The sequence below is a fragment of the Bicyclus anynana genome, chromosome 1 (assembly GCF_947172395.1).
Source record: "Bicyclus anynana chromosome 1, ilBicAnyn1.1, whole genome shotgun sequence".
Lineage (NCBI taxonomy): Eukaryota > Metazoa > Arthropoda > Insecta > Lepidoptera > Nymphalidae > Bicyclus > Bicyclus anynana.
In genome coordinates this window covers 12,217,717-12,242,636 of record NC_069083.1, presented here as the reverse complement: position 1 = coordinate 12,242,636, position 24,920 = coordinate 12,217,717, and the positions used below count along the sequence as shown (strand labels likewise).

Below are 24,920 nucleotides of genomic sequence, written 5' to 3'. Positions count from 1 at the left end.
TTCGTATACAATATAATACGTTACAGTAAGTATGAATTCAACTTTGTTTTTTTAAAGTAGGCTTAGTTTACAAGCAGTTTTTAAAGGTCTGTCTCTTTATACCGTCTACTAATTTATGTATTTGGAGAAATTATTTCATTATCGTTGAGTTACCTGGTAATCTTTGATGTTGGGATCAATTAGAGTTGTTTCAGTGTCAGTGGTAACAGTACCGACCGTACTAGCTTCATCGTCGGAAGTATCTTCTTTATCACGTGTGGGACCTCCGCGTTTCGGAGGTTTGGAATTTGTATTAGGGCGATTGCTTTTTACCTTAAAATTTTTCATTTTAATTAGTTAAAACAAATTGTGGCTTTTATTTTAATATTTCTATTGATTCTGAGATTTTGTATTATTATATCATTTACCTGCATCAAAAAGTTAACGTCCTCTTTTACACTACTTCTTTCTTCTTTTTGTCTGGTGGGTTTTTCTTCCTCTTTACTTCTCGACGTACTTCGTCTTTCCCTTTCTTTCTCAATACTTGACTCTTTGTCGAAACTACTTTGTGCTTTCATTAACTGCATCTATGAACAAAGTTAAGATATTTTTACTTATGGTTTCATAGTTTGAAAGTTGGAATTTATTTAAAAGTTTGTTGTTATCTTGTTCCTACGAGCAAGTAAATTAATGCTAATTTATTTTTCTAATATTCTTATCATCGATGAAATTGGATCTTATAAGGAACGAATATAGTTTACTGGGATATTAATATAGTTGCTATTAGTCATATTATAATAATTCGGAAAGGGAAGTTGAATACTCTATCTACTATAACAAAGTCAGAAAATTACATTTACCCCAAAGTTTTCATTTCATCGCTGACATGTGAATAAACAGGGCATTTCCTTAATTAATTTAGCTGTCTCGTATTTTGCCACTGCATATATTTCGATAGCGACCTTTAAGCTATTTTGGGCATCGCAACGAAGCGGGTTGAGTTATAAGCAACTGAAACAGTTCTATCAAGCTGACCCACTTATATATAGCGTCTTTAGTATAAAATCTTGAAATTAGCCATAGCTTAAAACTAGTTTAACGCTTCTTATACCTAAGTATTTATATTAGACTTGATTTTTAATTCTAGTTCGAATTTTTCAGTAGTAGGTATGCTAAACATTTTTCCTAGATTCTTATTTTAAGCCCTGATTGATTCCTAAACAAAAGTCTACCGAAATAACAAATTATATAAATAAACGGTGCATCAGTTGCCTGTCTAACAGCCAAATTACAGTAAACATTTTATTATTGGAACGAAAATAAGCTTCGTTTATTTTTATTGAAGATAGGAATAATCTAGAAAGTAGGTTTAAGTATATCTAAAATTACACTACACAAAAAGTAATATGTACCTACTTGGGAAAGATTAATACTTAATGAAAGTTATCATGATTGATTTATCTTTACCTACTAATATTAAACAGAGGAAATATTTTATTGTTTGTTGGCATCTAGGCTCTGAAACTACAGGACTAACTCCTACATTATCATTATATTATGATGAGATAAAAAACAGGAACTACGCGGAAGCCTGCTAGTTATACATATGTATCCTCATGTATCTAAGTACATCTTCGTGCTCTTTAGCATGGTGCGGGTGACAGTTCGTTTCAATCTTGAAAGTTTGCCGCGATTCACGATAGTACCTACCTAGTGCGTATTATGAACGTCACACAGCCAACTGTCACCCGCACCATGCTACGCATGGGCACGAACTTTTTTGAGCCTTCACAACTGTAATAAAAGTCAGATTTAATTTTGGAAAATCAATATACTGTAGCAGCTAGCAACCAAAATCTAAACTCTTGAATTGAATTTTAGATTGTCGTTCAAAGTTAGGGGTACGTACATCAAAATTAAAGACATTTTTCGTGCTAAGCTAATATAAATAGATACCTATACGGATGTATGATAAAAACTGCCAAGTGGTCCTAACAGCAAGACACTAGAATAGATGGGTGTCTTTATAAATAAATATATAATTGGCATTGGTTACCTTTCGCACCCGCTCAGCGAGGGAGTCGTTTTTGTTGATAGTGATCACGGCAGAGGAGTGCACGGCCGGCGGGGGCGGGGACGCGGACGGTCGCCGAACTGTTACTGTTTCTGAAAATGTATATTACTATGATTATATCAGTTTATTTATTTGCGACTTGGTACGCGTGAAATTTTGTCACTTATAACAAATCCCGCGGTAGCCATATAATTTTTCCGGATTTAAAAATTGGCTATATATTGCTCCAAAACATCTAACTATCTAGCCGGTCGCCTTACACGAAAGTCCGTTTCTTATGGAGTATTCAAAAGTGTTAAAATTCTCCTCCTATTATTCCTCACATTCAGGGGCGTAGCTACCGCTGCTGTATCAACTGTATCAATGATACGAGGCACCCGGACTACAGGTGCCACTTACGTGTGAAAGCAAAAGTATGTAAAAATTAATCTATAATATATAAAATAAAAAAAAAAATGTAAAAAATCTGCAGAAATGATAGGTAAAAAAAGCAATACTTTGTGGTGAAAGAGTTACGGTAGAGTAAATGAAGAACTAATGTGATTTTTCGAGATTTGCTGCTCGTCTATTGTGCCGCCCAACTAATTTTGATACAGGGCCCCTAATCTAAGGCACGTTACGCCACTGCTCACATATTATGAGGGTTGTGTCCAACTCGACCCTTGAATTTCAGTTTTATTGTATCACGCCATTGTGTTTTAACTTCGGTCACCAGGAGACCATTGTAAACCGTGGAGTCAGTGTGGTGTGGATGATCAGACCAATGCCAAGGACTGCGGCGTCATCATTAGATTGAGACTGTGCAATTGTTACTGTGAAACATATCCAAGAAAACAAGAGACTACAATAATTAATTTGGACATGATATTTGGGAGTTCCAGTAGGTATCCTACCATGTGCACAGTCAAGACAGTTAAATTGGGCCTTCATCTTTACAACAAACATTCATATCATCAGCTATAACCTATACCTAACCCTAAAAAAGAATAGTCATTCTCGTTCTCGTCCTTTCCATTCGTACACAAAAAGAACATTTTAATTTAAGATAATATCTACCTTGATGACTGTAGTGATCTTACAGGGTTCTCAGAACATAAGCATTTTTAGCTCTTTGAAAATTTATGACTGTTATTTTTTTATTTTCATCAGTCATTAAATAATGTGTGCCTTGTAAAACGTAGATATAAATAGATATTTGTGTAAGTACTTTGTGATCATTAACCTTTGCGTGACTAATATATGTTGGAAATGTCTGGCACTAGCAAATGATATTTTTGTTATTATTTATTGGCATTAAGACGTTAATGATAACACAACGGACCGAGAAACATTTCCACCAACATCTAAAGATCCTCAATTTATATTTTAATAAAAACGATTTTGTTTCAAATATTGCTCATATTATTTAAATACGTAGTAAGTAGGGGAACAGAGGGTAATGAGAGCCAGAGGGTAATTGGAGCGGTGCGACTAGAGACAAAACCAGGCTTCGTATTCACTCGGTTGTCACTCGGGCACCTTCGGCATGCTTTGTTCGCGTTTCTCTGCTGTTCTAGACTCGCCAGTGCCACGCGTTGTGTGACCACGGACGCTTGTCGATTTTTTGCTCCGCGCTTATAAAAAATACGAAATTTCATCGGCCAGGTAAGTGTGAAGTTATGCACTTGTTACAATCAAATCTATTTTATTTTATAGCTAATGATAATAATTTTGAGTATCTGCGCGTATAATTTAATTACAAGCTAGATCCAATAAATTATTTTATTTTATTTCGAAATGGTGGTAGTCAGGTAATCAGAGCTTATTAGGCTCTGATTACCCTTAGTAGCTTCAATTGCCCCATATACATTATAATATGTTTTTGCAGATGTCAAAAAAACCCCTGATATTGACCATGCTGTAAGTCCATCTATACTAAGTGAGCTACAAGTGGAAGCATCTACAACAAATAGTAACATGTCGCCAAACACAATCCCTTATAAAATCCCGTTTATGTCAAATGATAAAATACTCCTGGAGCCTAATGTCAAATTTTCCATGACCTCGTCCACAATAAACGACGTTCAAGAACAATCACTCTACACAGAACCAATTTTATCAAATGATACACAGCAACCGTCTAAAATTCTACAATCAGTTACTTTAATCTTTAATGTCTAAACTGCTCGTTCCAAAACTGCAACTGAAAATTAGATTTTGAGAAAGTTAAGAATACATACACGTCGCGTCAATGAAAACATTCAGTAATATTATTTAGCACATCAATGAAAACAGCATTTGAAGAGAAGGAGAAGAATCGTTTAGAGAAAAATGTAAAACTAAAATCATTGCAAAGGAGAAGGGAGCAACCAGCAACAAAAAAAGAAAATGTCCCGCAGCGAAAGGTGGATGGAACAAGCATGGCAGCCAACAAGAAAGAAAAAATAAAAAAGAGTAAAAATGAAACTTTTTGCGGATGAAACTGATACGTCAGATGAAGAAGACTTTGAGAATCTTTGCGACGATGAGTCAGAATATGCAGAAGAAGAGACATTGTGTGCTATTAGCTAGCGACATTGGAAAAAATAACGAAATGTGGTACCGTTGTAGAGATTGCGGAAAACGGGCTCATAAAAAATGTTCTGGTTCTGACAGTCCGGTTGATTATATTTGCGTTTTTTGTTTGGATCTTCAAACCTAATTGTTGTACGTTTACGTTTATATCAAAATGTATATGAATATGTGACTTTTCAGAATAACATAAAAAATTATGAGACTGATTTAATAATTAAGTAGCTCCCATTACACTTATGGAAATTTATAGGCTCTTATTTCCCGCTAAGTCGGGTAATGGGAGCGATTCTCTTTTTTTGTTTAAAGTTTATCTGCGGCCAAATGTTTTATAATCTAACGTTAACGCTGTGATTAAAAGATAGCCAAATAAGTAAGGATTTAGTTTCTAATAGAAAAATCCCAAAATATCCATAAATTTGCCTTTTATTCAACTTTTTCCTTAGTAGGCTCCAATTTCCCCCGTCTCCCCTACATGGTGGAGATTTGCTCGGTGTTCTGACCATGTATCTGTTTGCAGTCAACGACAAAACATTTTGTGCTAGGTGCCATTCCAGGTAAAAATTGTAAAGAGATTGATTTATTGATTTATGATTGCAAAAAAAAAAACTACCGCTTGGCAATAATATCAAGAGCTGCAATTTCCTAAAAAAAGGTGTTTGATATTCTGTAAATATCTTAGGCACCAATTGAGATTGTAAGGAAATTCTCAAAAAAACCCTAAGTTTCGAAACTGGGGCGTTTCAAGACTTACCTAACCTAACCCTCACGTATTTTTTCAAAGTTCCCTCATTTCATGTATGTAATTAATTACCTAATACATCATTATTAACAACCCATAATCGTCTCCTTGTTAAGTATTAGTCACCTATCAGAACGAGAGGGGTTAGGCTAATAGTTCACCACGCTGGCCCAATGCGGATTGGCAGACTTCACACACGCAGAGAATTAAGAAAATTCTCAGGTATGCAGGTTTCCTTACGATGTTTTTCCTTCACCGTTTGAGACACGTGATATTTCTTAAAATGCACATAAATAAATGAAATTCAATATCACGTTTAACAATCTATACTAATATTACAAAGCTGAAGAGTTTGTTTGATTGAATGCGCTAATCTCAGGAACTCCTGGTCCGATTTGAAAAATTCTTTCTGTGTTACATAGCCCATTTATCGAGGAAGGCTATAGGCTATATATTATCCCCGTATTCCTACAGGAACGGGAACCACGCAAGTGAAACTGCGCGGCGTCAGTTAGTTACCTGTATTCTGGCCCGTGTCCAATGACGGCAGGGGCCCTGTACTTCTTCGTTTAGGCAATTTGAGGCTGACTGTAACAGCGGTGGTAGTGTCGCCCTCTGAAGCCAAGTCGGGAGTCGACGTCCACGTAGTGCTGGTTCTACTGAACCCTGTAAAATAGGAATTTATTATTTCAGGGGAACTTTCTACTCCCTCCCTCAAATCTAACGTTTTGCCTAGTTGATAATTTTGGATTTTTTTGTGTCAGCTATTTCATTGGTACAATTCCTGTGCGTTTAGTAAACGGATTTTAATTTCTTGAACTTAATATTCAAGAAAAAACAAATATTGTTCAAAAAAATCGATCGAAGAGGACTTTCAAATATTTAGTAGTAGATGTGACAGAGATCGTTTGAGAAAGTACTATCGCCATGATTATTATTGCCTACAAGCAGCATTGCCATGTTTCAGCCTGAAGGTCATGGTTGCTGCGCCTGTAATTACCTACAGGCACACGACTTCACACCTACGTAGGGTACATGACGGAGGTCCTGGGTTCGATTTCCAGCTGGGTCTATTGAGGATTTCTTATGTAGTCCAGGTATGGTTGGGGGAGGCTTCGGCTGTGGCAAAGACTTAGTTTCTTACGCAGTCGGGTAAAATGTGTCAGTTCAACTTTTGGTCTTAATTTTTTCCGTCTAACCCCCTTTCGCAACGCGCGATAAGGAACATCGTTCCAAAATACCTACCCGTGGAGAAGGCGTCCTTCTTGGCCGAGTCTGTGCTGAGATTTGAGCTAGAAGCCCAGCCGCGCGCTGCCTTCCCCACCTCTGCGCTTTCATCGTCACGACCCCTGCAATAGTTGACACTTTACTTTAACCTCAGTGGATGCGGGAACATTATCAGCATATCGGGTATAAGGGGCCCCCAGACTAAAGGGGCCCCTTATACACTTACGTGTCTAAGCTAAAATAAATAGAATTAAAGAACTTATGAATTCCCGTATATTTATACTCGTAGATTCTTCAAACATCTTTCTTTTTAATAAATCTTTACCCTTCATTAGGCCCGTCCAAGGCACGCTACGCTACGCCATGGCCTTATTTTTTTCCGTATTAAATAATTAAGCCTCTATCGCTCTACGGTTAAAAAGCCGTTTTAACCGTTGTGCGATAGAGGCTTCAAATCTGAGAGGTTATAAATCTGAGAGGTCTAGGATTTGATCCCGTCGGTTGGAGTACGTACCTAATACCTATGATTTACTGGAAGGGGAACTCTCATAAATAAATCCTACAAAATGGGGTAATCCACACCCCTTTTCGGTTTCTACACGATATCATACCGGAACGCTAAATCGCTTGGCGGTACCTACATATTTGTTGGTGGGCGGTAACTAGCCACGGCCGAAGCCTCCCACCAGCCAGACCTGGGCCAATGGGGATGATGACTAGGTTTGAATATATTGATTTTTATGATACATTCGGGTAATTAGGGTCAATGTTAACTAATTTATACATAAAAAGCAAAGATTGTCTGGATATTTGCAAAATAAATGAGATTATAAAATTTCAAAAACTACTAAAATTTTTTTATCGTAATTAGATGAAAATTCATACAGTTTTAGCTTCCTTACATTAAAATTAACATTTTTTAATATATGAACTATAAAGATAAACGCACAAATAACAAAGATATTAGTAATTTTGTTTGAACGCGCATACAAATCTAACGATCATTACATTGCCTATGACGTCATTTTTTCGAGCCATTTTGTATGGGGCGTTTTTCAGGGATCCGCGGCAGCGCCGCAAATCTGACTCTTTAAATCCCTGTAGCTCCGAAAGTAATGATCGCAGATACCCTGTTACTTTTACAAAATTGCTTTACTATTAGTATACTCTTAATTTATATACAATTTAAAAAACGGTCATCATCCCTATTAAGAAAATCTCAACCAGCCTAGCCGGGGATCGAACCCAGGACCTCGGTTTGTAAATCCACCGCGCCATACCACTGCGCCAAGGAGGCCGTCAAACTTACTTCTTCTCTAGTCCTACTTCGCCCTACCATATCCTAGCTTTCAAGTTGTATCAAACAATTATTATCAGCTGATGATAATTAATAGAATTCTCGTTCTTATTTGAGTAAAATGTAGAAGAATCTACTATTTTGAAATAAAAAAGTACTTCATTCATTTCTCCTTCAACAATGGCCAAGACCTTTCTGATGTTTGTCGGGCCACCCGTAGAGCTATTAAGGTTTAGGCATTGTTGAAAAAAAAAAAGAATGTATTCTAAACTGAATAGGGATTAGGTACACGAAAAACACCTGCGATGTATCATCACGTAATAAACTTAAAAATAAAATTGTTATAACCATTAAAACGATCGTTAACAGGACCAGCGATAATCAATTTTAATAGCGCAATTACATTTTTCCTCACTTTAATCCTAATTAACGCTCTAATTAATGTGCAGTTTAGTATCCAATCAAAGTTCTTAGGAGAGAGCACTGCGTCAATCTAAAGGAATCCCAAAGGAATGCAAACAATTCGTGAAAATGTTTAGTACAATTTGGAATAGTGCCATGATACAATTTTTTATGGTTCCAGGCAACACGGACGTTGTGATGTTTTCGTTGTTTGTTCATTGAACATGGCTCTCTGGATTACTCAATAACTATCTATTCTCCATACTATGATCTGTTGAATACAATTATCCGTTTTCTAGAATGGAGTACCTATAAAGCGACGAGTAGCAGCGACAGGGATTGTAGGTACCATCATTTTGTGGTAGAGGAAACATCACGAGCAGGTACCAGGACGTGTGACCTCGGGTGTAGGTTTCAGCCTTAGACCATTAATAACGGTCTAATGTTTCAGCACAATTTTTTACCAAGTACCTACTATGAGCCATAAATATTACCTTTTTACGGGGATTGAATTCTTGACCTTTTCGGATTTAAGCCCGCGAGGAACTAATGGCGACTTGAGACGGTTACGAAAATTTGACGCTTGATAAAATTAATTTCATAAAGGTCCGTTTTCCTCTGTATGTTAATGTTGTACCTACCTATCATAATAAATCAATCGACCCACTTGTAATTAGGTATTAGGACCCACTTGTAATTAGGTATACAGATAACGTTTACAGTCAATTGTTAAATACAAGTTGACTGTAAACCCTAAAAAAATTAAAAAGGAAAGAGAGGAGAAATGTCGGTTAAAGGTGGGACTGCCTATTGCCTACTTAAAAGTAATCAGGTGGGTTTTATAAATCAGAACAGATTTTAATGATTGTTATTATGATCATATATCTAACCGTGACGACGGCGAGTTCCACGAGGAGAGGCTCGGAGTGGATGAAGTGAAGTCATCCTCCTTCTTTCGGCCGCCGTGCTCTTTGTAGTCGCGGAAGCAGCGCTTGCACCGCGTGGGCCACCGCACTTGAGGATGGAAGCCCAGCGGACACAGCGGGTCGCCCTTCGCCAGCGGGTACAGATGATGCATCGCAACACGCTCACAAACAAACCACTAGCAAATGCAATACACAAATGTCAACAATTTCCGCCTAAATGCTAATATTACAACATCGATTCATTCACATCTGCCTTCCATCATACCGTAAAATTTCATGAAGGCCAAATCGCTTTGTGCTCAATGCACATCACTCGATATTGTTTATGGAATGAGTTTTACGATTCTACGTTGTTATAATAATTCATACGAGCGACACGACCAATACTCTCGTAACTCGGCAAGTCTGCACCGCACTCCGGCCATAAAAATATCTCGCTCGCTCCGAACCGGGCGACCTAAATCGACGGCTCTGAACTGGGCGTCAGTAATCGATTCGAAGTGTTCGGCGCTTTGTCGTTAAGTATTATAGAAACTTTATAATCGCGTACGAGTTTTCTTAATCGTAATGAGATTGTGGATTATGGGTGGGTGGGTGCTGGTCGCTGGACGCAGCGGTGGCAGTCGAGCGCGGCGCAGGCGGCGGGCGGGCCGGCGCTCAGGGAACTGGCGGCGGCGCGGGCACCTTGCCAACGCCCGCTCCAGCCTCTAGCACCGCGAGCCGCTCGAGTACGCGTCCCTCGGCCCTCGACTCCTCCTCAGCCCTCTCCCCTTCTCACTCTCAGTAAAAATAAATTCAACTCGCCAACAAATTGCGTCAAGAAGTACTCTTAGGCCCGTGAGAGCCATGTTGTCTTTCAACACGTTTAACCAGAATAGATGTGAAGAATCCGCAAAGATATTCGGTTAACGTCAGAAAGATTTTCCGAGTAAAAAGCAGACACGTCATCTCCATATGAATGACCGGCCGGCGAGGGCTCGACGTCAAATAGAATAGTGGGGATATGGAAAATTTTGTTATTAATAAATTGTAACTTACTATCGCCTACAACCATTGCGTTCAGCTGCCTTTTGTAATGTAATAATATTTACGTTTTGTAGCTGCCAAGTACCTACCACAGTCACGAGACATTGCTGCTCCATTCTTTTGTTGTCCCTACCAAAATAATAAAACAGTATTGTTCCGATAGTCGTTTGACTCAATGGTCTTATAGCGAAAAGCTTCGACCAACACCGTAAGAGGGTTTCACTTAACTGTTGTTTCAAGAGTCGGGTACAGAAGGCAGTGATTCTTGAGACGGCGCGTATTATGAGGAGGTTTGTCACTCTGGAGCCCTGACCACTGGTTGCTTTGGCACTCAAATTTGATTTATTTTATAAACATTTTTAAAAATTAAAAAATGGACATTCTTTCTATTTCACAAATTATGAGATCTCGCAGAACCTCTAAAATACTTAAATTCACACGATGCCAAGGGGAATTCACTAGTTACTAACACTTCAATAAGATCACAAAATTAAAGAACATGTTAACATACGGAGTATTTATAATTTTTTAATACATTTAACAAATAGATACAGTCTTATAATATATTAATAAGTTTCAGGTAAATTCTTAATTTCTAAAATTTGCAGACTTTATTCATAAATTCGTACAATTATAATTTGTTTTATTATGTCGTTCTGTTATAACTATTCATGCATGTTTAAAATTATCATAAGTCATGTCTATGAAGTAATGTTATGATTCATCAGCATTTATCTCCACATTAGCAGAAGTCTCCTTCATTGAGTGGTTCGTCCTCTTTCTTATCGTACACGAGTGTTTTATAGATAACCTCTTCGAAGTGTAGCGCATTCAAGCCCTTTGGTTCGGCTACTTTAATTTTTACATCGCCTGGATACAGTATTTCTCCTTTATTTTTTGTACTGCCCATTACAAGTGACTTTTGTAATTTGTCAATGCAGGGTATTTCTGAAAAGATGTCGATTGTTTTAGTTTTATAACTCTTGAAAAATTCTAACTAGTCGGTAGGTTGTTATGACGAAAAACCGTACTAGTAAAGCATTTAATTACATAAATACATAGGCAAATATAAAACGGACTAAGAATTTCCAAAAGACACATACAATATCTAATTTGGAAATAATTGGATCAGTTTTCATCTTCGCACAAAAAGTAAAATTTTAAAAGAGTAAATGCTTATTTTCTTCTCGTTCTCAACAGAACCTGTACAACCTACACGGTAGCTTGCAGAAGTGCGAGTAAACAAAGCCTATTGTGGTTAATTGGAATTTAAATAGGCGAAAATCCTGCGCTAAAAGTGGGCACAATATTTCAAAGGTCGAGGTCTTAACGCTAGATCTAGGCCCTTTAAAACGGTGAAATTATTGAGGCACGAGTCAAGACATTCTGCTTAAATGGCTTTTCCTATTAGGGAATACCTATACCTACAGCCTGCGAGCCGCGATAGCCCAGTGAATATGACCTCTGCGTCCGATTCCGGAGGGCGTAGATTCGAATCGGGTCCGGGGCATGCGCCTCTAAGTTTTCAGTTGTGCGTCAAGAAATTAAACATCACGTGTCTCAAACGGTGAAGGAAAACATCGCGAGACCAGAGAATTTTCTTAATTCTCTACGCGTGTGAAAGTCTGCCAATCCGCATTGGGCCAACGTGATGGACTATTGGCCTAACCCCTCTCATTCGAGCTCAGCAGTGAGACGAACATTGATAATGATGATGATGATGATGATACTGTAGGTATAGTAGGACTATTCTACAATAATGCCGAAGATTTACATAAAATAGAACTTAAACTCAGGAGTGATATAGATTTGACATTTTATGTTGATTTTCAAACGTTCATACGGATAAATACGGATATTCTCGTACCTGATGTCACCACTTTTTTTATCGGGGTGCCAAGCGATGCTTCTATGACTCGCACATCTCTAACTAACTGCTGGAATTCCGTCGGTGTCAGGGAGCACACGTGATCAGTTCCCTTTGAAGTCTTGTCCAGTGTTATGTGTTTTTCTAACACCTGTAATTCAAAACAAATTGTTTTAATCATTGCCTTATTCAAAGAAGACTTTAACAAAATGTACAGAGGGTTTATAGGTTGGTATATATCTACGTACAGACCCTGATAGACGTAATAGCCCAGTGGGTATTACGTCTATCAGGCGTCAATCTTCGATTCGGCAAGCGTATGTTCGAATCCGGCCCGGGCATGCACCTTTTCAGATATGTGCATTTTAAGAAATTAAATATCACGTATCTCAAACGGTGAAGGAAAAACATCGTCAGAAAACCTACCTGAGAACTTTCTTAATTCTCTACGTGTGTAAAGTGTGCCAATCCACATTTGGCCAGCGTGGTGGACTAAGGCCTAAACTCTCTCATTCTAAGACTCGTGCTCCAATAGTGAGCCGAATAAGGGTTGTTAATGATGATAATGATGATTACAGACCCTATGATTGTGATAATGACTACAAAGTGGTTTATTTTAACGAGTCAACATAAGAGTGAAAATAGGTGATAGGTCAACTTTAGGTGTTATCCATTGGACTAGCCTATGTGATAATCCAGGGATAATCTGTTTCCATTTTAAATATCAGACAAATGTGTTCAGTAGTTTTTGCGTGAAAAAGCAACATACAATGCAAGTTACTTCGTAAACAGAAAATCTGATATAACATTTTAATATAAGTTATCGTGATTGTGAACCGCATTTAGTGAAATTCTGCTAAAATTACGAACAGACGCATTTTATTTATTTGTATAGATAATCATGCTGTTTTAGCTCATCATCATTATTATCATCTTGCTCATTTTAAGTAGGTAGGTACTAAGATAGTTTGCTCGCTTTTAATGTCTGTATTGATGCTCCATTTCGGAACACCTTGTCAAGGTGAAGTGTATTTGCGCACATTATATTTGTTTGCATTCAGAATAACGAGAGTTTGTAGGTATTTCAGATTAACATCGTTCACTCTATTAGCTAAGTATTTAGTATTTTTATAGCAAATACAAGAACATCTTTACTTCGTACCTACCTACTTAGTACTTCTATCTAAAAAAAGGCAAAGAAAATGAAATCATCAGATATTTTGTCAGCTAGTCCAATAGCACTTAGAATACTTTAAATCCCAATATTTCCGTGGAAACTATATCACAGCTAATTGTAAATAATCGTCCAAATTGTTTGTCAGGAAAAGTTTTGTGAAATGGTACAGAGTTTACATGTTATGTCAGTTAAAAAAATCGTTTTATAAAATACTAGTAGACGCCGCGCGGTTTTACCTGCGTGGTTCCCGTTCCCGTAGGAATACAGGGATAATAGATAACCTATAATCTTCCTAGATAAATGGGCTATATAAAACTGAAAGAATTGTTCAAATCGGACCAGTGGTTCCTGAGATTAATGCGTTCAAACAAACAAACTCTTCAGCTTTATAATATCAGTATAGATGATACCTTCGCTCCCAAAGCGACTGCACCCAAGGCGACCGCAGTGCCAACCTCTTGTCCAGAATATCCCACGGGTATATCAAAGGTGTTTTTGTAGTCTTGTAGAACGGTTAAGTTGCAGTCCTCGAATGGCACAGGATAAGCGGATATGCAATGCAGTAGGCAGAACTGCTTGTGTTGAGCTGATATTATATCATAGATGGTCTTCACAGCACTTTTGTCCACCATCCCGGTCGATATGATCAAAGGCACCTTCTTCGATGCCGCGTATTTAAGGAACAAGAGATTGTTTGAATCTCCAGAACCTATTTTTATGAACGGCACTTTTATATTGACTAAGAAGTCAAATGATACCTGCAAAATAATGGTTTTTTTGGTGTGTGTTGTTGTGGTTTTAATTAGCTACTTAGGTACTTACTTACTTACGTATAATTGAAAGAGTGGAGTGGTAAGATGAGATAATAAAGAAAAGGAATGAAACCCAAACCAGTTAAATCCTGGTAATTCTTCATGCAGTTTATCATAATAATTATCAGACTCTTTTAAAGGCTTGATACCTGGCCAGAAGGCTATTCACTAACTTTGACGTATGTTAGTTGCAATATACGAAATTGAGATTTTATGTAACAAATGTCGTACGGTGCCTACTGACAACCCTTCGTGGATATCAGTAGGTAGATGACATTTCTCAGTATGTAATTGATTTGATGGTTATTTTGATAGGTTGTTATTAAAGACCAAATTAGTAAATAGGCCAGCAGGCCTCAAGCCTTTATAGGAGTATTTGGAGGACCCACTGCTATGCTGCTATGCTGCAATGCTAAATGCAATTAATATTTTTCAATTAAAAATGCCCATGCAGGGATATACTCGTACCGGTACGTTATCAGAATTGATAATTTTGTTTTATTATAACAACACTAGCCGTAAGCAATATGCGTTGATATGTAACAGAATTATCAAGTATTTTCTTTTTTTTTTGGCATAGCTAGTATTATCGCTGGCAATGTCATAAAGGTTTAGAAGACAACACATTTTTCTTTATAGATTATACCTATCTGAATAGCTATTAATAATTACAAAACTCGATGACGGTATGTCGTTGGTAGGTAGATACTATATTGAAAAATTACATATTAAAAGTTGTGTGATGATTAAAAGACTTACCATATCCATAGCAGAGGCGGTAAAAAGAATGCCCACTTCTTGTGCATACTTGAACAGCTCTCTGTACTGATTGTCGGAAAATTCTAAATGTGTTTTATGTTCGCCATATGTTTTACCCCACGAGTTAGGGTTGTCGTAAGGTTTGTCTAAATATTTTTTCGTAAATTTCTCTTTGAGACAAGTCTTTTGAAATTTAACACAACTGGCTCCCGCATCCTGAAATAATAACGAAAATTAAATTAAAATGAAATTTTCTTACCTTAACCAGAATTACAATTAGTGACTAGAATAAGTATCATTATAATAATTCTGTTACATAGAGCCGTGACAGCCCAGTGGATATGACCTATGCCTCCGATTCTGGAGGGCGTGGGTTCGAATCCGGTCCGGGGTATGCACCTCCGACGTTTCAGTTGTGTGCATTTTAAGAAATTAAATATCACGTGATACTTATCGTTATCAACCCATATTCGGCTCACTGCTGAGCTCGAGTCTCCTCTCAGAATGAAAGTGGTTAGGCTAATAGTCCACCACGCTGGCCCAATGCGGATTGGCAGATTTCACACACGCAGAGAATTGAGATAATTCTCTGATATGCAGGTTTCCTCACGATGTTTTTCTTTTTTTCACCGTTTGAGACACGTGATAGGTATTTAGTTTAAAAAGCACACAACTAAAAAGTTGGAGGTGCATGCCGGATTCGAACTCACATCCTCCGGAATCGGAGGCAGAGGTCATTCTACTGGGCTATCACGGCTCTAGTATAATGTATACATATCCATAATTCAAAGATTAAATTTCTAGCTTGGCAACTTCGTTCTTAACACTCCCAATGTTCCGCGCGGGCCGGGGGGCGTGTAGTGATGAATGAAAAACCTTCCACTGATGCACCTCACTTCCCCGCACGCATGATTTCACACCCGCGCAGTCTTTCCCCCCGTCGCCCGCATATTATGCGAGTGCCATCAATGAACTTGCGAGACTATAGCACTCTTCATAACAAAAGAAACAATCGGCCATTCATTGTTATATTACTGTTTTCATGAAGGTAAGTACAAGTATAAACGTAAACTTAAATAATCCAGAAGCTTCTCAAACTTTACAATAAACATATTTACATTATGATATAATTATAATTAACACACTGTCTGCTCGGTAAATTGACGATTAATTTATTTTTAATTGTTACAAGTGCCATGCAAATATGAGTATGAGCTACTTGTTGACTTTGTTTATGTACTCAATTGAGTTGATGTCCCTATTCAACGTAATAGATTAGCTAATCGCTAGTTCATCTCTAGAATTAATTACAAAAGTATAGTTAGGAAGGTAGGTAACTTTGTTAAACAATGCAAACATTAAAGTTAATGCAATGTAATAAATAGCTTAAGTAAAGATCATCTATCGTAATCATACGTTTACCTATGTTAAGTTTATGAATAACGAAACAGATTTAAGTAAAGTTTAAACCAAAATTACAATTGATTAAAACAATGAAATGATAAGTTGGAGTTTAAGCGGGCGTTTATCAAAGGCGTCTCTCTCACTACGTCACCAGTTATTGTTTTGCTTCCGACTCACAACAAAGCCTTCCTAACCTTTAACTATTCGTCGTATAAAATCAACCGGTACTAACCTTAGCCGCTTTGATCAGCTTTTTTGCGATTTCAATGTCACCTTGGTGATTTTGACCAACCTCCGCGATGATAAAGCAGGGATTGTTGCCGCCAACTCGAATGTCCTCCGTTATCTTGACTTCGACCATCTTGACCACTGTCAATGTGCCATAGGAACGAACGATTGCAACCGGGCGCGATACAAACTGATGTGTAAAAGTTTTGAATGCCACGAGAAAGGTTTAACGACCCCTCTTTCAAGATCGTACGGAGTAAATAAGGTCAATTCAATATTAAAGCGAGTTGCTCGGTACGCGCTCGCCGCACTAGTGTCGGCCCGCGACCGGCTGGTACCCGCTTCGCATGATAAAATAATGATAAAAACCTGTATGTTGGGTAGCGGCCAGTGGCGGAGCTAGACCCAACTTGGACAACGCTTTAAAATTATAAATGTATGGAAATGTGTTTTGTTAGTACAAATTTTAGTTCTATTTATAAAATTAACGGTGCAATTATTTGAATGATTAATTGTTACTTATTTACCTACATAATTTTTTAACCGCAAACTTAGAAATGGTTTAAAAATTATGATAGTGTTTCACTATGGAATTGTCTATTTTCATTAAGTACCTATATATAAAAAAAATACACACGACTTAAGTAAAACTCTTAATATCCGTTCGCCTCGTCAGATTACAATTTTCGTAACGCACTCGGCAGCTCCAACTTACTCCAAATTGTGCAAGTTACGTGCACTTCTGTTGTCGCAAGGTTCCATGATTTTGATTTCGCCGATTCCTAGCGCCGCCACAGCTAGCAACAGGTCATGAATATTGGCATTACATACTAGATAAATAACACACGATGTAGAAATATAAACATTGTTTATTACACATATATACATTTCATATTTACATAAAACAATTCCGGTACAAAATAAAATCCTCTGTCTTAAGGCGAGCACGCTGCTATTTTAACGATGTCTTCATGGTTCTTAATCCTGTCGCCGATAGCTCTGTTGACTCTAGACTCGGTTGGTTTAGCTAGGAAGTTGGATATGTATCGACCAGCTTCGATGAGCTTCACTAGATCGACGTTAGTGTTGACGCCTAGGCCATATAGGAAGTAGACAAGGTCTTCTGTCGCAAGGTTCCCGCTCGCTCCGCGTGCATACGGACAGCCGCCTAGCCCGGATATAGACGAGTCCACGGTCCTTATTCCAAACTGCAAAAACAAGTAACGCTAAATTTATCACGATGACGTAAGCGACATTGGGTGGGTTTGTTTACATATCTTTATCTACATGCGAAATATTTAACAATATTGTGTATAATAGCAGTGTATGAAAATGCGCCGAATTTAGAACTGAAGGAAGACTAACAACATTTTAGATAAAGTATGGTTAACTAACTGCTTTCTGATCTACGATATGCACTTTATAGCAAATGATTTGCTGTAGTTTGGTGTAAGAGTCGTAGGTAAGCTCATTTTAGAAATTAAACGGTTCGCGGCAAATCTTTGAAAACATCTTAATAGATTAAATTATTAAGATCTTTAGCGAAGGATAGCCACGGAGACACGGAGTTTAGGGTCTGCCGATTGGAGACATTATTTCATGAATCCTCGTGATACGCCGCCGAAAATATCAATAGGTAAATTATATTTTATACTTAGATAATTGAGGACCCTTGTAACCTGGTACCTTCCAAAACCACTACGGTCTAAAATCTATAATTGACTGCCATATTTAACAATGGTAATAGAAGAAACTTAAAGCGATTTGGCTGAAATTTGGAATGGAAATAGACTTTATTCTGGATTACTTTTCATTCCGTAATAATCCATGATTCCCGCGGGATTTGTAAAAACTGAATTCCACGCGGACGAGGTCGCGGGTGTCCGCTAGTACTACATATAAATACTTATATAATGTGTTCATCACACAAATATTTTCCAGTTGTGGGAATCGAACCCACGGCCATGGATGCAGAATGCGAGATCCCACTACGCTACACGGCCGAAAATGGGTACCTATGCCTGGCTATCTGCAAGCTCTTGTTCTATTTAAAGATTTTAAAGTGAAAGTCACGGTAGTTGCAGTTTGCATATTGCGTTCGACAAATCAAAATAAACTCGCTCTAACTACCGTGGACATTCGCTTGTCTCTAGAATCTAGATACTAAAAATAGACTGTAGAATGAAATTTCAATTAGGCAGGACTAAAACATATTCATTTGGTCTTTCGATTCCTTTATCCCAATCGTTGTCTTGTAGAGATATTTGATGGATGTGTCTGGTAAAGATTGCTTTAGCAAGGTCGCCTTTGCACATCACTTGTGTATTTATTATAGTTTTTTGCTTGATGTATTTTTTATTATTTTATGAAAATTGTTAAAGTAAAGTAGTGTACAAGCATCAATAGCTCAACGATAAGAGGGGTTGGATTCATCACTTGGGGGTGGTGGTTCAATCCTCACCCCGTTGGTCTATTGTCGTACCTAGTTAGTCTAGCCGTAGCCTTAGCGTAGCTAGTAGTAGCCTTTCCCGACTAGTTGGAGGGAAATGGGAAAATTGGTCATTTAAAAATTATGGCAAATATTAAATTTTTTTTTAAAAAAAAAAAGGTAAGGTGCCGAATGCATCACAGATTTTTTTCTTTTTTTTCCCTCCCGGTGGACTATTGTCGTACCCACTCCTAACACAGTCTTTCGACTAATATATTTTTTTTAATTATTAGCCAATACAGAATATCGTAATTTGAACTTTCTTTCATTTTCAACAACTCGTCTTTTTAATTAATGTTTAAAATGCACTTAAATAAGTACCTACTAAGTACCACGTTAAATTGTAAGTAGGTAGGTAAGTACAATTGTTATATTTGGCTACATAATACTGCGATAAGTATGGCGATATAAATATTTTTATCAAGTCCTGTAAACACATTAATCTTGTCACCTTGTTCAAAATTGTATCAATAGTCAGATAAAAGTTCTAGAAGCCACAAACATAACTACAGAGTATTTATACGCAGTGTTAAGTATTGCTAACATGATAAGTGTTTATTTAGATGCAAATGTATTCCTTGCAACACAAGTTTGCCTAATGTATAATCACCGAACGAACTTGAATTACGATGCGTATACGATAATAATGATTAATTCATATAGCTAATTGTAATTTTAATTCTAATTAGTGTAATGTACCCTTTTATAGATTACAAGCGTAGGATCGATTCCGGTTTAGGGCATGCACCTCCAACTTTTTAGTTGTGTGCATTTTAAGAAATTAAATATCACGTGACTCAAGTGAAAAACATCGTGCGGAAACCTGCATACCTGAGAATTTTCTAAATTATTTGCGTGTATAAAGTCTGTCAATCCGCATTGGGCGTGGTGGACTATTTGGTCTAACCCCTCTCATCCTGAGAGGAGACTCGAGTTCAGCAGTGACCTGAACTTGCTGAGATTGAGGGTTGATAATAAAACCCTTTTCCAATTAAGTAATTTTGTTCAACCAGTCTTGAGTTAATTTTTTCATTTCTTTATAAGAACTGTATAAATAGACTTCATAAAAGATTTTGTTTTCAATTCATAAATGCCTCCCTATGTGGGTACGTATAACGGCGATGTCATCAAAAATTATTGATCCGATATTGATGGTATTTCCGTTAATTAAATGTAGGTATGTTTGAAGGGAAGACTTGAATTTTATTTGTAGTGTCAGTGAATTAAAGGCGCTTTGCAAATATATTGTTTAAAACAAAAGAAAATTTGCTTATTAATAAATTGTGCCGAAGAAGGTGAATGTATAGGTTCATACCTATGACAATAACACGGAGGAGATCACACAAAAGACCTTTGGGGTTAAAATCCTATCCCATAACCATGGCGCTACTGAGATTCTAAATTGAACAGTTAAACTGATGGGGATATGAGTTCAATAAACTACCGTAAACATTACGACCCCGAGCCCGTTCAATTAATATTATGGTGGCAAAACACGCCTTGCGGCGGGTCTTGTAGGTTGTAGGTCTTAATTAGTATAATATAACATAATTAATAGATACTAATAATAATTAACAGATAGATAGTTATGTATAGGAATATGTAAATAAAATATATGCAACTAGTGGACCTGGTCAAGCTTCGCTTTGACTTAATGTGTGCTCTTGTTCCCTATTACTAACCTACTCTTACCCTACCCTACCCTACCTTACCTGGGGGTAGGGTAGGGTAGGGTAGGGTAAATTAATTCAAGGATAGGGAGGGAGACCTTACCCTTGAATTAATTTGTTACCAATTAAAGAACCGCTCGATTGATTTTGTGCAATTTTCAACTTTCATAAACCATCTACTAAATAGTCCGAACAATGCCTAAACATTTTGTATTAAATCAAAAAATCAAAAATCATTTATTTCAAGTAGGCTCAGTTTACAAGCACTTTTGACACGTCAGTTGACTATTTGTAAAGATTCTACCACCGGTTCGGAAGACAGGTTCTGCTGAGAAGATACCGGCAGAAACTCAACAGTTGCTCTTTTGAAAAAGTCATACAGTATTAGATGGGTGAGCCCGTTCTTGAGTTACAACGAAAACTACAACGAAAAGTGGCACTGATTTTTATATACATTTAGATAGATTACTAGCGAAGTAAGGGGACCGACCATATTGGATGTTGCAGACAAAAAAAATAACGAAAAATCCTTTATGCATATTAATATTATAAATGGAGGTAATCTCTGGATCAACTGAACGGATATTGATAATTCTTTTACCAATAGAAAGCCAAGTTACTTGTTAGTGTGTCACCGGCTATCTTTTATCCCTCAGAAACGGAACTACTTGTTAATAATAAATCTTGAACGCTGAATTATTCGTCATTCACTATAATGTGACCGTGATAACAAATAACAAACACAAAAATGCTTGATGGGATGTCTTTATGCTCGCATATCGCATAATCTTTAGCGACAGCTGATGACTAGATCTGACGAGGTCAGAGCCCAATAACTAAAATTTCTTATAGCAGTTGAAAACCGACCAAGCAAGTTGAGCAAGTGAGACAGTTAAAATATATATATAATAAAACGAAGGGCATGCTACGTTACCTCTAATCCTGCTAACAAATTCGACAATCCCTGTCCGTACGTATCGTGGAAGTGTAGCGCGATCTTGTCAGGCGTGGTCACGGACAGAACTTCGCGCATGAGTTTGCGCACGGAGCCTGCCGTGCCCACACCTATCGTGTCGCCTAACGACACCTCGTAGCAGCCCATCGCGAACAGATCTTCTGTTATCTACGAGTAGAAACAACACATCAATATACCTACTAGTAGTTTGAAGAATAGATTGACCAATTTTGAGGTCACAGGGAGCTACAAAAGGCAATGGACGTCCATCGGCTAATATGATGATGGAGCTAGAAATGCGACCCCATACTGAAAAGGTGTAGATGAACCAATTTTGACGTCACATGGAGATAGAAATGAGACCCTACATTGAATAGGTGTAGGTGGACTTACAACATAAAACGTTTTTTCAGTAGTAGTAGAGCTTTTTGTGACACAAGCTCATTTAGGGAAGTACAGCGTCATGCTTATTTCTGCCACCAAACAGCATTACTGTGTGCCGGTCAGAAGGACATGGTTATTGGTGTAATTTAGTTTTGAACCCATACAGGGCCCAGGTTCTTGCATTGCAACACGAGCCAAACTAGTTGGACACACTCTGACATTATAATTTACGTTTTAGCCATGTTTCATAATCAATTAATACCTTCTTACTTTCCATTTATTCACACTTATAGACATATTTACATTATACATATCTACTTTTTCATTATTTACCTTAGCTATAGTTTTTGGACTGATTGGACCATCGTAGGGGCATCCCACAACACAGGACACATAGCCTCTAACTCTGAAGCCATCCTTTACAGCTTGGTCAGCTACCAATTTGAATCTCTTAAGACCTTCCTCCACCGAGCAATTGAGATTCTTTTGAGAAAATCCCTCTGAGCCAGCAGGGAATATTGCTATTTCTTCTATATTGCATGCTTTCTGTAAAAATAAAATTATTCACAATACACCTCATGTGAAAGACAACATAGAATTATTGATTTCCAAAAGTCATATTATTGTAAAACAGAACAGTAATCATTATACTATTTCATTAATATTTTATTAAATAGTTAATTTAGGTGCAGTGAATAATGGCCCTGCTTGTTTTCATTTTTCACAAGTTACTTCTTGACCACAATCTCACCTGATGGTAAGTTATGATGCAATTTAAAATGAAAGCGGGTTAATTTGTTAGGAGTAGGATGAAAATCCACATGCCTTTCTAAAGGACATGGTGCGGGATTGCTTAATTGCTTGGCAGTACATCTTTGCTGGTAGGGTTGTAATTAGCCACATACAAAGGCTCCCACCAGCCAGACCTGGACCAATTGGAAGAAAGAAAACCTCAATCATCCCAGCCAGGAATCAAACCCAATCATTTAAGTATATTTATTAAAATATTTTTTTTAAGTTAACTTACAGCTGCTTCATATCCCTTCAAGTTTGGTATCAGCACTGGATAGTTAACACCTGGAACTCGCTTGATACTTTTCATAACATCACTGCCATCACTCATTTGTTTCACCCATTTGGGGCTAACAAAACTAGAAAAAAATACAACTGGATAAAGACTGGGAGATGATGGTAATAAATCAAGGTTTCCAGTAATGATCTTAGTGATCTTACAGTTCCAGAACCTATTCCTAGTACCTTCCCAGGTGAGTTATGTCAGAGAGACAAGCTAATGGGCCAATTTGAAAAATTCTTTCACTGTTTCACATTAACAGGGGACATAAAAAGCTCTATGACCACTATAAAGGTCACAGAGTACTGCTCAGTGACCTGTATAGTGGTCATAGAGAGATTGTAAAGTTTTGTATTCTTGTATGTAGTTATTAAACTAAAAAACTAATGGGCCAATTTAACTGGTAGAAAGCTACATTCACAGAGAGCAAAATAGGTTAAATTTTATCTTCGTATTCCCATGAGAATATCCAAATTACATATAATTCTTTACTTAACAGGATGAAAACCCTGTTATATAACTAAAGTAAATATAAAAGTTAGGTACCTTGCAGATTCAATATCCTTTATGCCAGCATTAGCTAGTTTATGTATTAGTTCAGTTTTTATTTCTGTTGGCACAAATTTGGACTCATTTTGCAGACCATCTCTAGGACCCACTTCATAAATGCGAATTTCAGGTATTGCAGTGCTCTAAAAATGAAATTTATTTCAAATTATGTATACTTACCTACTCATTTGATATTTCTATCTAAGCCTAATCTTAAAATGATTTCTGTGTGCTGTTGTGAAGCAGCATTCTTTATAGTGTTATAAATTCGGAGTCTCAGTCTACAGGATGATGGTCAAGGAACATATTTACTAATATAGAAAAGGAAGGTAATAAAAACAAACATAAAAAATTAGTTTATTTTTCAATCTTCCTGCAGCAAAACAAATATCTAATTGGTTATTTTTCACTCAACCTCATTTAGTGGATTTGGATTGATATCAACACCTCTCTTATATCTAAAATAATTAAATGTTCTAAATTTAACATTAACAAAAGAAAAGTAATATTTTAAATAACACCTACGAATGTTCGACTTAACGTAGCACTAAAAGTCGAGGTTTTCAAAAGCGAATTTCTTACGAATTGCATTATGCTTTACACAGTTTAATAAACTACTTAAAAACGAGTTGCTTGGAACTTTAAAATTGTTTAAATTATTCATGTTTCGTTTACATTTCTTATCAGGATCAAAAGCCAAAAGGAATGACAAATTGATAAGCAAATTAACGACTGCAGTGTTACCAACTCTCAAAAATATTTATCCCTAAAGTTTGTGTCCAAAAACTTCTAAAATCGCCTTAATTATTGAGTTGTTTCCCTAAAAAATATCAATTCATAATGATTTAGAAATAATATGCTGTAATATGTTTCAAAAGTCTTTAATACATACAATATTACGTCTTCATCTGAAGATTTGAATAAATTTTAAGACATTGAATAAATTTTAAAAATATTAAAGAATTAAAAAATCCCTGAAAATACCCCTAAAAATTTCAGACCCCTAAAATATCCCATCATAATTATTTGCCCCTGAAATCTGGGGGGAAAATCCCTAAGTTGGGAACCCTGAACGATAGAGCTCGTGCGAGTTAACAAGACCTGTCACGGATGACATTTGCCTAAGGTACTGAGTGCAAAAAAGTTTTGATTTATTTTATTAGTGTACGACCGTAATTTCGGTTTCGGCCAAGGTTCGGCGAAAAAACTAAATCGGTTGATTTGTTCCAAAGTGTTTCAAATGTGGAAAAAAAACAACTTAAAAGTACAAGCGAACCGAGAAAGTTGAATTTTGGTTGTAGAGGGAGCCTAGAACATCTTAATTTTGAATCA

The 24,920-nt window shown here is 37.0% G+C and overlaps 3 protein-coding genes across 3 annotated transcripts in view; all 3 read right to left on the bottom strand.

Moving 5' to 3' along the window:
* Nucleotides 1-10,279, bottom strand: part of LOC112054181 (muscle-specific protein 300 kDa) — a 28,464-nt gene extending 18,185 nt beyond the window's left edge. The window contains exons 1-6 of the mRNA XM_052889468.1: nucleotides 9,162-10,279; nucleotides 6,591-6,694; nucleotides 5,865-6,011; nucleotides 2,036-2,145; nucleotides 408-566; nucleotides 154-312 (exon numbers count right to left, since the gene is read on the bottom strand). Of these exons, the coding sequence (XP_052745428.1) occupies nucleotides 154-312; nucleotides 408-566; nucleotides 2,036-2,145; nucleotides 5,865-6,011; nucleotides 6,591-6,694; nucleotides 9,162-9,349 (867 nt within the window). The 5' untranslated portion in view covers nucleotides 9,350-10,279. The remainder of the gene's footprint in view (nucleotides 1-153; nucleotides 313-407; nucleotides 567-2,035; nucleotides 2,146-5,864; nucleotides 6,012-6,590; nucleotides 6,695-9,161) is intronic.
* Nucleotides 10,280-10,725: 446 nt separating this feature from the next.
* LOC112054184 (sialic acid synthase) lies at nucleotides 10,726-16,801 on the bottom strand. The gene is made up of 5 exons (XM_024093876.2): nucleotides 16,475-16,801; nucleotides 14,839-15,054; nucleotides 13,678-14,025; nucleotides 12,091-12,241; nucleotides 10,726-11,171 (listed from the first exon to the last, which is right to left on the bottom strand). The coding sequence occupies exons 1-5, from the start codon at nucleotides 16,601-16,603 to the stop codon at nucleotides 10,966-10,968; spliced, it is 1,050 nt and encodes a 349-aa protein (XP_023949644.1). The 5' UTR covers nucleotides 16,604-16,801; the 3' UTR covers nucleotides 10,726-10,965.
* Nucleotides 16,802-17,321: 520 nt separating this feature from the next.
* On the bottom strand, nucleotides 17,322-24,308 carry LOC112054173 (hydroxymethylglutaryl-CoA lyase, mitochondrial). Its single transcript, XM_024093858.2, has 6 exons — nucleotides 24,114-24,308; nucleotides 23,586-23,731; nucleotides 22,995-23,118; nucleotides 22,301-22,513; nucleotides 21,563-21,751; nucleotides 17,322-17,678 (listed from the first exon to the last, which is right to left on the bottom strand). Exons 1-6 carry the CDS (start codon nucleotides 24,177-24,179, stop codon nucleotides 17,406-17,408), a joined length of 1,011 nt encoding a protein of 336 aa, XP_023949626.1. The 5' UTR covers nucleotides 24,180-24,308; the 3' UTR covers nucleotides 17,322-17,405.
* Nucleotides 24,309-24,920: the final 612 nt, after the last annotated feature.